The 13,982-nt window shown below is 44.5% G+C and overlaps 1 protein-coding gene across 1 annotated transcript in view; it reads right to left on the bottom strand.

Annotated features, from left to right (window-relative positions):
- Nucleotides 1–7,456: 7,456 nt before the first annotated feature.
- GPC4 (glypican 4) overlaps nt 7,457–13,982 on the bottom strand; it is a 67,696-nt gene continuing 61,170 nt past the window's right edge. Inside the window, exons 6-9 of the mRNA XM_069868083.1 lie at nt 13,782–13,928; nt 13,255–13,391; nt 11,226–11,401; nt 7,457–10,231 (exon numbers count right to left, since the gene is read on the bottom strand). Of these exons, the coding sequence (XP_069724184.1) occupies nt 10,023–10,231; nt 11,226–11,401; nt 13,255–13,391; nt 13,782–13,928 (669 nt within the window). The 3' untranslated portion in view covers nt 7,457–10,022. The remainder of the gene's footprint in view (nt 10,232–11,225; nt 11,402–13,254; nt 13,392–13,781; nt 13,929–13,982) is intronic.

Genomic DNA, 13,982 nt, shown 5'->3' on the forward strand with positions numbered 1-13,982 from the left:
TCAAACACTAAACCATGTCCCTCAGCACCTCATCCACCTGTGCCTTAAACACCTCCAGGGAAGGTGACTCAACCCCCTCCCTGGGCAGCCTCTGCCAGTGCCCAGTGACCCTTTCTGTGAAGAATTTTTTCCTGATGTCCAGCCTAAACCTCCCCTGGTGGAGCTTGAGGCCATTCCCTCTTGTCCTGTCCCCTGTCACTTGGAAGAAGAGGCACCAGGCTCTGGGCATGGCCCCTGGGTACCACGCTCACACAGCCCAGTCTTATCCAGAAATCCCCACTTGCCTTGAGAGGGAAGGGAAATCCTCCCCTTTCCCCCAAGGGTTCTAACTGAACTGTTCCAGCTTCATCAGCCCGTGGTCTTTACAGCCAATATAGCTCAACATTTTGGCTCTCTGGCGTCACTCGAATGTAAAACATCTCCCACAGAAACATTTTTTCATGCAAAGCGAACAGTCTTTCAGTAACAAGAAACATTTTTCTTAGACATGAACAAAGGATGAGGTTTCTTCAGACAAAGGAAGCAAAGTTTTCTTTTATTGAGAACGCTCTCTGACGCAGACTGAAATATTTTGCGTTTTGGGTTGCGTTTTTTTTTTCCTGAGTGCCTACTTTTTCCAAACATACATGTAGTCTGATCATAATTTTGTTCTTGTGCAACCTTTCTGTATTTTTACCAGTGATTTTAAACATTTTTAAAGTGGAAATAATTTGACTTTTAAAAATATTCTTACCAAAAAAAGATACGTCTTTCACTAAGAATGTGTGACCTCTACAAGCAAAATATTTCAACAGCTATTGAAAACAGATATTTTTTTAAGAAAATAATGAGGTATGTATGAACTTTGTTTCATTGAAAACGGGTCCATTTCTAGCTATGAAAGATGCAGCTCTATCTCCAACTGTTTTCCTAAGTCGTTCTCCAACCCGATTTAAAGGGAAACATTATTTTTTTTCTAAGCTTTCAATTTTTTCCATGCTTTCAACAAAACATTCAAGATTGCTCTGTTCCTCATTACAAACTTTTTTGCCTTACAAGCGTTTTATATGTTTAATGGGCACAAAAAGTCAGGGGAGGGTGGAAAATTCATCTACCCAGGCTTGATTTAGAAATAGAGTTTAATACTTACATGGATCCACCCCACTTGTTGCTGCTGAAGGTTACGAACGTGAGAGCCAGGCTGGCTCCCTGCTGTATACTGGCAGAGCAGAATGATGTGGAGGAAGAACAGAGGGGATATTTAATGGTGCCTACTGGTGTGCTCCAAGGGTTAAATCCACCTTGACCACACAAGGACCGGCAAAGCCTCTCTAGATGGAGAGGCAGAGGTTGGCTGAAGCAGGACCCAGAGCAGGTTCAAGCTGCTGGAGCCAGCAGGAGCCGCTCTGCAAGCTTGGAGCTAAGTCAGGGCTTGAGTAGCAACTGGAAGGATAAAAGCTTGTGGGATCAGGCCTTAAACCAACAGCTCCTGACTCAGTACAGCCTCAGAGAATGTCTAAAATAACCAATATCGTTACAGGCCCACATGTTAAAATAAATGAAAATCAATAATGTTAACAGACATTAATTCATGCTAATAGAATCACCGCTCCAAAAGCAGAGTTAATAAGCCCAGCTAGACCACTACCACCATCTACATATTTAAAAGATCCAAAACATTTAAATATTAACCACATTCCTTTGAAATTAATAGTATTTCCTTTGGATTACTCATTGATCTCAGCTGAGCCATGTTTGACATCTGGAGCAGTTAAAATAGCAACCTGAACAGCCATAGTCTGCCACTAATTTTGAAAGGAGAAAACCAATTTTAACTTATGTGCTCTCATTAAAACCCCTCGGTCTCAGTGCCGGACCCAGAAGAGGAAAAGTGGAAAAAGAAAGGAAAGCCATGAATTCACCGCCCACAGATTGTCAGAGGTGGCTACACCACCACACCCCAGCCTGACCAAGGTTAAGCCTCAAGGCTGCTTACACGGGTCCCCAAAATCCCCATCTTCCTGGAGGAAAGGCTACTTGCATGGAGTCCCAATTTTCACTCTGACGGCAGACACATCATAGCATTGCTGACTTTCACAGAAGGAGTTTGGCTTCGTTACGACCAGGACTATTTCTGTGCTTGGCTCTGCGCCGTGGTCCTGTCTGTCCCCTGGGGACATGCAGCCTCAGCACAACCTCCATCACTTGCCAGCTCTTAGGAAGCCTCCTACCCAGTAAGTGTGCGTGTGGCAGTGGGGCTGGAGGGCTCTTTGGGGCTTTTCCCCCTTTAATGCTTTTTAAAACCAAAGGATGGAATCCATTGCTTTCTCCATCCATCTAGACAAGACAAAAATACTCATTTCCTCATGGTTTTACTCAAGTTTTCCATGCACCTCTCAATTGTGTAAGTTGAGCGACTCCCCACAGCTGGGGTTCCTGCTTCTTTAATGCTCCAGGTGTTAGCAGCAAGGGCATGAAACTAAGGAAGGGAGCAAACCACCAACGCAACAGAGACAAATCTTGCCAGAGGAATTTTTCCTTTCCAGAAGCCTCAAATTAAATTCTGGTTTCTGCATTCGCCTGGAGGATGCAGCACAAAACCCATGTACAAACCTGGCTCCTGTGCCCTCTTGTGAGCTGCATCCGAGCTGCAAATGAAATGCTCTAACCTTGCAGCTGGGTTCAAACACTGCTGTAAAAAGCACAGATCAGATCAGCACAGCTGTCGGTAGGGTGGTCAGTGAGAGCCTCTGCAATTTTTGAAAGGAGGAACACAGGAAACACTGCAACCCCACTGCCTTTTGATGGAGAAAACCAACACGGGAGCATGGGTCAAAAGGAGCTACTGCCAGCCCTCTCAGGAAAGAAGCTGCTAATACAACACCACAAGGCTGACCTCCACTTAACGTACTTTAAATAGCAACAAAGTTAAGACAAGGACAGGTGGCAGAGAAGCAGTTCAAGTGCTGCCCATGGCGTTCATCTCATGTGTCCCTCTCATTTCTAGCCATCACCTGTCGGCCGCACAATGCTGGGAGCTCCGGGATGCACTGCAGCCTCGCCCCAGGCTGTGCCTGCACCAGTGTGATGGAGCACACATGGAAGGAACGGAATTTTTACACCTCTCTACTAACCACCAGGCTGCAGGTAAACATGCCTTCGGTGGCAGGACACGCTTGCACCGGGGAGCCAAGGGGCAGCTCGACCCAACCACCATCCCACCAGACATGAGCTCCCCAAGGACCTCATCCCCATCCCTCTGGTCAGCAGGAGCCTCCCCAACAGCTTCTTCTCCCCGTTATTACCTGTGCAAAGCACAAACCTCCCTGTTTTCTCCATAGCTGCTCCCTCCAGGTGGGCAGCAGTGAGCAGGGGAGTTACGGGAGCAGTTGACAAAAGACCAGCTGAGCTACCCACTACATATACACCCCCCACTTTTGCTAGGAAGCCACATGTCAGCATTATTTAGTGTGAAACACAGAGAACAACACACCTAATTTATTTGGCTAATTATTTTCAGACAAGAAGGCTCCAGAAGACCTCTATCAAAGACAACAGCTTCTTTGTAATAGTGACCCTCTCAGCCTCTGGCTAGCCAAGCCTCGTGTAAACAGTGTTGCCCCAACTATTCCTGCCCAAACCTAAAAATCCCACTATTTTTCAGCGACAAGTTCTCACCCAGTACTGAAGTGTTTCTGAAAGCACAATCAAAGAACAGTCTCACCTGCAGATAGGGCAGGGCAGCCACTCACCCCAAAATCAGAGGGGTGATGTGAAGACATACGCAATGAAAGCTGCCTCCAGTCCTGCAGTACAGGTGTAGATTTATTTAGGATTGCACATACCAGCTCTGATACACTGTCTGTTATAGGGATGTGAACAAAGGCAGCCATAAAAAAAAAAAAGAAAATAAAGTCTCTTGGTTAAATCTGAATAGCTTTTCTAGCACAACAACCCAGTTCATGTGTATCTGTGACCTTGTCTCCATTAACGAGTCCCTGGAAATGCAGACGCAGCTCCTGTTAATGTCAGTGAAAAGCCTCCTTACAGACTTCACCGTCCTCAGATCTGCTTCTTGCACAAGACAGCAAGTGCGTGTGTGGTACTGGCATAGGGGCAATGGATGAATGCGTACAACAATTAGCTTTATAGATACAAGATTTCAGCTATTGTTTTAGTTGCCTGTCCCTAGCGATCCTCAGCATTACTGTATTATTGATGATGCTAAATGGGGTTTTCAACAAAGCTGGTTTGAAGGATTGTGGATGCCAAAAAAGCATTTCAACCCATTAAACTTCACAGACAAAACAATTTCTTCTAAAAATAATCACCAGTTCTTCCCACCAAAAAAAAAAAAAAGCTAGGTCAATTCCTAACATGCCAAGTTTTCAAGCGGGTCTGATTTTTATGGCTAAGCTTATACAGCTCTGAAGAAAAGCAAGTTTATAATGGGAATATTGACAGTTACAGGTGAAGAGTGGCCACCCCACACGATAGGACTGCCTGCAACCCCAGGCAAACACATTCCACCTTGCTGCTCCTGAATTTTCCTGTTCAGAGGTAAAGATGAAATGTCTTAACTCCAGCTAACATCCTTACCATTATGTTGATGCAAATACAGTCACGAGGCAATTACCATCCCAGCCAAGGACCAGTCATTGTGGGGCTGACAATAGCTCATCGAGCTCTTAGGAGGAGAAACAAATACCCTCAACCTTCTCTAAGATTTTAAGTCTCATTAGTATAAATCAGTAACCCAATTAATGAGGGGTTTAGCACACTGATTTGCATCAGATTACAAGAATTAATGACACATGTAGCAGGACATGCTGGGAAGAGGAACAGCTATGAACGGGAATCACAGTATACGAGCATCTCAGATTTTGTGATGGGGATGGAGTTGCTCCTGCTCAGCTCCTATGTGGCCATTGGGAAGACAGAGACATTACCTGCTTGTTGAAACCGCTGAGTTCAGGCAGGTTACCTGCTGTTAGGGACTGAGGTGTTTTTTTAATGAAAACTCCTACTATAAGAGTCATAGCAACCTCTGTTTGGGGGTTAAATGGAGACAGGTTCCGGGGGAAATCACCAAGGTCCATGGGTGAGACTCATTCCCGCTCTGCTCCTGCCAGGATGCAGGGTACACACAAGTGGATCAACCACAAAGAACAAAAATTCAGGGAAAAAAAAGCAGCCAGGGCGGCAAGCAGACATGGGCAAAGCTGCGGAGGCAGAGCAGGTTCAGGAAGGAAAAGCGTTTTTACCAGCTCCCCACAAGCACAAAGCACATGGATAATAAACAGAGAAGGGACGCGTTTAGGTCATGCCATTAGGATTATGCCTATAATTTTGCTCATCCTTTGTGATCGAGTAACTTTGCAAAATCTGCCTGGTTCCCCATCTTTCAGGAGAGGGACGAAGAGACCATGCCTAGGATGCCTTCCCCTCCTCCCTGGGCAGGCAGCCCCTCCTAACTCCAGTAGTTATAAAAGGGCTCTGAATCCATGTAATCCATTAGATACAAATTACAGCAATTTAAGTACACTTGACCCAGAATTACAGCAAGCCCATAAAGAGCTGTGTCTTCCCAGGCAATTTACACTGTTACAAGCCCTCAAACAAACCACAGCAGAGGATTAAAAAAAAAAGCAACAACAACAAAGCAAACCTAGAAAACACAAAGCTTGAAACAGCATTATCAAGAAATTAAAACCATTTCTGGGGCTGGCTGCTATTCAGGTAGTCCCAAAACCACTAGTATCGCACAATCTCTAACCAAAGCGTGTCTTGCAGCTACCTTAAACCATTAAATCCCAGCTACCTGAACGAAGTACAACCATTTGGGATGGGGACTGCCACCAGCAGCCCAGGGGACGCAGGCTGGAGGGACAGTACTGACCCAGTGGCTGCTTGCTCTCCCAGACGCAAGTCACCCCTTAGTGGCTCAAGTCAACACGGATCCCACCAGCCAGGAAGGACACTAATATTCCTGCATCAATTTTTCACTCCCTTCCATGCACTTTAAAATTTATTTTTAAATTACTACTAGCCCTGGGGATGACATCCCAGTATTGACTTGCAGACCACCCACTGCAGGCAGGTGGCCACTGGGCATCACATCACACAGAGACTTGCAGCGACACTGCAGTTAACCTGGATACTCAGCTTGACTTACACAGAAAAACAAAACCATCAGCATTGTGTGTCATTTTCTTCCAATAGTAGGAGATGGATTTCTCCAGGTTCAGGTCTTCAGCAGCAGCTACGTCCACCAGTTTCCACATACGCACCATCCTTGGTCCTCAGGGTCCCCAGGATGCTCCAGGATTGCCTGCACTGGCAGAACACAGGTGTCTGTTGCTCCTGGCTATGGAGATGTGCTGGTGACAGGGGTTTTCCCAGGAACAAGAATAAACGCAGCAGTTTTGTGCTGGCAAGCGGAAGATGTGAGTGAGGCAGCAGCTCCACGGCCACATTCACACCAGGGGCTGCGCCAAGGTAGGAGGGAAGAAGGTGGCTTGGAGGGGATGGTGACAAACAGGGCCAGCAGTTACTGTGGGACACACGATAATTAAGAGCATCCAAACAGATGGAAGGGATTATTATGTGCCTTGCTCTGAAATGTGCGATACCAGATGCTGCCATGAGAAAGGAGCCAGGACAATGCCAGGGGTCTTGCCTGTCTGGCAAGTCTTACATCGAGCTAAAGCAATCAAAAGGATGGTGATGGAAACTCCAGTACCATCAACACTAGGAAATGATTGGAGTACTGAGAGGTTGCACTTTCTAAAATTAATATTCCAACTTGCCTGTAAGGACAAATCCCAGGTTAGCTCAGCCAGGGGGCAGGAGCAGGACCCTGCCCTGGGGGTGCAGGACTCCTCCTCTGGCTGCCCAGGTCATTTGTCCCAACCTAGGGCCACACCACCCATAACAGCACAAAACTGAGACTGATTACAAGAGTTTCATTTTTTACTCTCCTTTCCCTCCTTCATTACTATCAGAAGTGTAAATACGGAGGCTGGTCTGAGGGAGAAACCCAGAGCAGCCTGCACGCACACATCGCCTGTGAGTGTCACAGCAAGGAGTAGTAGACATTTCAAGAGAGGCAGAGAGCTGTTTGAGCACATCCTTTCAGGGGCTGTATTTTTTTATTCCAACTCTGGGAGACAGCACCTCACGTGCCACCAAGAACATCACCTTTCTTGTTCATTTTGCATTTGAAGCTTGTTACCAATACCATTAATTTTAATTATGAATTCTACATATGGGAATTTTCCTTTAAAACACAGGCATAATGGCAATGGTTATTTGAAAAAAAAAAAAAAAGAAAAAAAAGAAATACTTGAAGGAAGGGAGCACATGCCTTCCTCAAAGCCAGCAGCATACTGTGTTCCTACCCGTATGGTTTAGTTTACAAGCTCATATCAGAGAGCCGATTTCACACACAAACACAAAATAAAAGCAGGAACACAACTTTTGATCATCCTACATTGATGTTTACTCTTGTTTCCTGTAGCCCCAGGTGACAAATCTGTCCTTTATATAGCAGAGGGTTCTTGTGTTATTAACAAAGTCAACTGGACATGCTTAAAACTCATGGCAGGTCTTTGCATTGTTGGCTTGTACCAAACTAAGGAATAATAGTTAGTAAGCAATTAGTTGTAAAACGATAAATATAAATTCAGAAACATTTTTTTCTGAGTAGAAATGCTTGAAAGCAGAATTTACAAGCAACTTTTACATATGAACACTTCGGCCAAGAAGGGAGGTGTTGGAGAATTCAACCCCTCTGAACACAAGGGCTTTTGTTCCACCATTCTCTAAGCTCTGAAAAAGTTTAATTTTTTTTTTTCTTTCATTTAACTTTGCTGGCCTGCCAGCTGGTTATAAGCCAGAAGGGTTATCCAGTCAGACCTTACTGCGATATATTTACAATGGTAGTGCATCTAAGGTTTGCTTATTTCAGGATTAAAATTCAAATGGCTAGAACAATTTAAATAATTAAAGGACAATCAGAAAATGCCATGAATCCAAACAAATCAGGAAAAGTCATGGAAACCATCAGCGATATTTAATTCAGAAATTCTCTTTGTTAGGGAACTTAGCCGAAAGAAAACAGCTGGATTTAGTTCAACCTTCTAAATTAAAAACAATCTAACAAGGTCTACAGGGATAACTCTTTCGGCTACATACTGGAGGCCAGATTCACTTCTACCAAGTAAATGTAATAGCACTCAAAGCTAAAAAGGAAATTCCTCAGAACTGAGGTAGTTTCTAAGTATCAGCACATTTTCCAATTCTTCGCAAGGCAACTTAGCTATTTACAATCCATTTTTTCCCACACATAAATGTATAACTATTTCGATTTTATGCTTCCATGATTTATTTTCTAAAGAAAAATAATCTAGCCAGAATATCCCTACTCTACTAACATCATGTTTTAATAAATAACTGGCTACTTCTAGTAAAATTAAGCCTCCAGGATTGTTTATACCAGCCAAGAATACTCAGTCTCAATAGCTTTGCAGAAATTTGGTGTGAAAATAAAGTTGAATATAATGTTGACCCTGAGCTAACAAGTAATTAATGCTTCAATACAAAAATAGAAAATCATCCTTATAACACAAGGGTGGAACAGAGCAAACCCTCTCTCTCTCTGGACTGCTCTCCTGGCCGGATCCCAGCATCCAGCCAGACCTAAAGGCTACCTAAAGCAGGAGGAGACATGCAGAATAATTTTGAGTCTTTCCAAAGACTTTGTTTTCCCTAAACTCTTTTAAAAAGTATTTCATCTCTTTTCTTAAAAATATACATTTCTTTTATTAATGAGTTGCTGTTCACCACAACATTGTTCCAACTGCAAAAGCAAAGGTAGAGAGAGGAAGATGTCTCAGGAAGCACCAAAAAGCTACAGCCACTGGGCATCAGTTCCCAAGAGACCAAATACACTGAAAAGGGGCATCTCCAGCCCTGCCAGCTCCTGCTTGCTCCTACTCCCTTCTGCCTGCAACAGTGACGCAGGGTGCTGCCCGCCTGCTCCTTTCCTTTTGCCCTCACTGGAGGGCAAACAAAATTCTTGCAAAAAACAAACCCCATCCCCTGCCTCCCTCCCTCAAAGTATTCCTTGAAAAAAAAAATTTAATCCGGCAGTCACCTAACAAACTTGCAGACAAGACACATGTTGGCATTTGGATCTGCGACACAAGTTGCTTCCAACCAAACAAGTTTAATGCCTTATTCCCACGGGGGATGCATGTTGGGAACTGACCTACACAAGTTACAGCTAATTGCAAGGATCCCGGGGAACAAATGACAACTCTTTTTAGTGTCTGGGGAACTGGAATTCTCTGTAGTCTCTTCCAATTTAACCAAACCTCCTGTAAAGAAAAAAGTACAACCTGCTTCTGGCATTAACACCCTATGCGAACAGGGCACTTGGCACACTGACCAGCTCTGCCTTCTTCTTCTGTTTCACCACATAATAAAGACAAATTACTTCCACTTCTTTTCAGATAAGGCAACTAACGTAATGCGGATAAACTGGAAGTTAACTACATGAAACATGTTTTCTGCTTGCTGGGCAATTATTTTTTTCCCCATAAGATAACATGATAAATAAAACCTGCTTCTGTACAGATACTTCTCATTTCAGAAACACATACTTGTTACAGGCCAAGATTAGACCCTGGGGTTTTTTTCTTTTTCGTAAGAAATACGGTAAAATAAAATTTAAAAAAAAAAAAAGTGATAAAGACACAAATGCAGAGCTAACTACAGGCTTGTATATACACTTTTGTTATCCACCTCTAACATGGGCTCCTGGTGAACGGGACAGACTGGTAGTTCCCATTTGTGTTATTCCCAGAACAGCAAGGGAAAAAAAATAATCAGTATCTTAAAACCAGTGGCAACATAGTAAAAACTGTACATTGTTGTCCATTAACTTAAAAAGCAAAGTCCCTAGATGGTATAAAAGTGAAAGCAGGTGCCTTCTAACTTTGATTATAAAAGTCTTTTTTTTTTTCCCCTATGCTGCACAATTATCTCCATAGTCTTTGCATGGCCAAGAACAAAATGCTAAGGAACAAGGCTGCTTGTGATAAACCGCTCCTGGCAGCGGCAGAAGTGTTCACGGTCTTATCGCTCTTGTTGGAGTTCCCAGTGACTTCGGTGGCATTGAACTCGAACTCTGGGGAGCACTGCTGGAGCTCGCAGCCGCTGCCGCTCTCCTCCCCGCTGCTCTCCTCACCTGCAGGAGACAAACACACACTCTGTCCTCCTCTGCCGCCTGCAGCGCAAGGCTTCACTTGCAGAACGTAGCGAGGGTTGGGGGGAATAAAGAGGCAAGCACATAGACGTTTCAAAATTTCTAAGACATAAGCATGGCTCCTCTGTTTAATGCTACTTGCATGTGCCACTCATCACACCCCTCTGTGCTAGACACGAGTAGGCAATGTGCACTTGCAACCCAGATAGCCAACCATATCCTGGGCTACATCAAAGGAAATGTGACCAGCAGGTCAAGGGAGGTGATTCAGCCCCTCTATTCTGCTCTGGTGAGATCTCACGTAGAGCCCTGTATCCAGCTCTGGAGCCCTCAGCACAGGAGAGACCTGGACCTGTTGGAGCACATCCATAGGAGGGCCACAAAAATGATCAGAAGGAAAGAACACCTCTCCTATGAAGACAGGCTGAGAGAGATGGGGTTGTTGAGCCCAGAGAAGAGAAGGGCTCTGGGGAGACCTTTTTATGGCCTTTTAGTACACTTAAAGGGAGTCTATAAGAAAGATGGGGACGAACTTTTCAGTACTGCCTGTTGCAATAGGACAAAGAGTAATGGTATTAAACTAAAATAGGGCAGATTCAGACTAGATATTTGGAAGAAATTTTTTACAGGAACAGTGGTGAAACACTGGCACAGGTTGCCCAGAGAGGTAGCAGAAGCCCCATATCCCTGGCAACAGTCAGGGTCAGGTTAGACAGGGCTCTGAACAACCTGATTAAGTTGAAGATGCCCCAGCTCATTACAGAGGGGTTGGACCAGAGGGCCTTTAAAAGCCCCTTACAACACAAACCATTCTATGGGAACAACCCTCCTTGCACAGCCTATGGCAGATGTCAGTTCCCATCCTCTATTAACACACTTGCCCACAGCTGAAGCTTAACCAGATACCCCATGTTAGCACGAAACCCAATTAGAAAGGGAAAAGGAAAAAGCAGAAGTCAAACAACAGCAAACATACTTATGTCGATGAAGTCTACATCGTTCCCACTGTATGCATTCTTCAGCTTGTTGGTCATCACTCGCAGAGCCATGATTTGCCGGCGAATCACCATGTCTGGCTTGGTAATGTCGACTTCTACCTCCGGGTTATTCACTTGATTTGCTAAGCCGTTTCCAGTCACCGCAAAGTCGTACCTGCAAAGAAACCGTTCCTGCTGGTACCAGAGCTGCAGCTTGGTGGGGCCCCGCGCAGATAAGTGAAAGCTTGGGAACTCAGAAATGCCAACTCCCTGTTTCCAGTCTGGATTATACCCTGACCCCAACTCTATTTTCCTGCATGCCAACCCTCACAGAGCCCTTCTCTAGCTCTTACCTCATCTCCCATTCCTGCAACCTGAGCAGCAAGTGTAATTAAGCACTGTTTTCAGATACCTTGTGCCACAAAGGCAGAGGAAAGAATTTTTTCCCCAACTTGAAAAGAGAAGGAAGATCTGGGGATTATAATAATAATGGCTTACAACAGCATAAATCAGCTCGCTACAGACAACACAGCAAAACAAGCTGCTGAGATGCCTTGACGCCCAGTAGGATGACAATTCCAGGAAAATGGCCTTTGGGGCCACAGTTATTCCAAAGGAACTTATAGTAACCATTGGAGGCAAGAGTGTCATTCTGGCTTTGCATAATGCACCTTAACCATCAAGCTGGGGTATTAAATGTGTACTTCTAACCATGTAGACATGAGACAAAATTTCCCTAATAACCCCAGCAGAAGCATCTTCTGTGATGTTGAAGATGAGATAACGTAACCCCATGCATCAAAAAAGAGAATAGTTGAGCTGCCCAGTGAGAGGACATATGCATGCTCAAGTCTGAACACGTGTACAGCCTCTTGGTTTAAAAGAGAGGCTAAGCAACAAAACCCAACAGAGTATGTCTCCCAAAACAGATCTTTGGAGTATCACCTTACAGAGCGGAGTTATGACACTTTTCACCATCAATTACCTGAATTGCAGGAAAAATCACCATTTAATAGGTGAAAATATTACTTTTCTTAGTTATGATGCCACTGGTGCAAGAGAGAGAGAAGCCTTTAGGACAATTTTACTTACCCTAGAGAACAGGCACTACAATATACAAGTATATGTTTGAAGGACATGCTCAAACCCTGTCCTACGTTTGGGAGAATTTATTATTATTACTGTTGTTGCTACTCGTGATCAATATTGCATGTTACAAAGAGGTCAGAGAGAGATCAAAGTTTTGAAGACTACTGCACTTTTGGCTTATTGGAGCTACAGAGATAAGAGTAACAGCAAACCACACAGGATGTCCGTCGTCTCCTCTGCCTCCTTGCCCAGGGCTGCCAAGTTTCCACCTGCCCTTCTTGCTGGTGCTAGACCCCATAAACTGGGGAAATCTGGTGCATAAAGCAGCGTACAAGTTCAGCAGCTTGTCAACAAGATCCCAGGAGGGCAGAGACATTTCTTGTCACAGAGAACCAAGCAATAACCTGAGCAAGGCACACATGAAACAGTGCAAAAATTTACGTAGTATGGCTCAGTCCTGTGCCCCAAAAATGTCATGTGTGAAAACCACACCCCTGACGTCACTCAGCTCTGCAGCGGAGAAGTGGACCTGTCACCAGCCTCCATCTCCTTTGCTCTTGCTCAAAAAGAAGCATCAGCTGGGGCAGCAGCACTGTCAGACAACAGCAGCATCTCTGCTCTGTGGCTGTGGTACAGGATTTTGCACAACCAACCTCCTCAAACCCATGAGCACCAGTAAGGTCCAAGAAGAGACACTTATCTAGATGTATAAATTCACTCCTCTCCTTTAAAACAAACTAGTGCGCAGAGCTTGGACAACCCTTCAGCTTTGCATTCAAGCTCTCCCACCTATTAAAAAAAGGGGTAACAGAGCAGCCTGTCTCAGGGCAGCTGGGGTCAGTCCAATAAGAGCAGAGGGCTTGGGGAGAGGAGCTGGTATGCTGGGAAGGGCTGAGGCAAGAGTGAAAGAGTTAACCGAGAGCGACAGCATCATCAAACCTGCTCTTGGCGCTCCCATTCCAGCACTCGTTCTCATTGACAGTGCCTACAGACATCTTTTCATCATTGCAAATGTTGCCAGGGAGGGATGACCAAAACTTTTTGGCTTGCTTCAGCTTCTCTTTCACATCAGTAACCTATTAAATAAAAGAAAAAAAAGAAACAGAACATAATCCAGAATACCAAACGCTCATTAAAAGTGAAGCTAGAAAGGTATTTTTTATCACAACAGGCATGTATAAGCCAGATCTTCAGGCTGCATGTTTTGATGGTTGATTTAGTTTTTGAATACAAAATTAAACACTGCTCCTTGAGCACATATTACTCATAAGCCAAGCCTTTAAAACAGGCACTTTTCTGACATACAAGCATTGAGGTAATTCACATCTAGAGCCATAGGCAGATTACACCCCTCAGAGAGTTCAAGATGAATATTAAGAAACCCTATAAATTACAAATGATAAATTATAAGCTGGGGTACATAAGGGCAAAGTGCCTGCGCAACACTAGGAGGATCAGCCACTCACCAGTCGGTCTAAGCTCGTGCCAGCAGCTGTAGTTGGCCGCTCCTCTGGGTTGTAGGGTCTGAAACGAGCACTGAAACCATTTTCAGAGACAGAGCGAGCAGTCCGACCCTGGGCAAGTGTTTTTGGCTGGCCGCATCCCTGGAAAACCTACATGAGAGAAAGAAAGGGTTTTATGAAATGAGAGGTCACAAAAGCCTCCCT

This window comes from Phaenicophaeus curvirostris, chromosome 13 (assembly GCF_032191515.1).
Source record: "Phaenicophaeus curvirostris isolate KB17595 chromosome 13, BPBGC_Pcur_1.0, whole genome shotgun sequence".
NCBI lineage: Eukaryota > Metazoa > Chordata > Aves > Cuculiformes > Cuculidae > Phaenicophaeus > Phaenicophaeus curvirostris.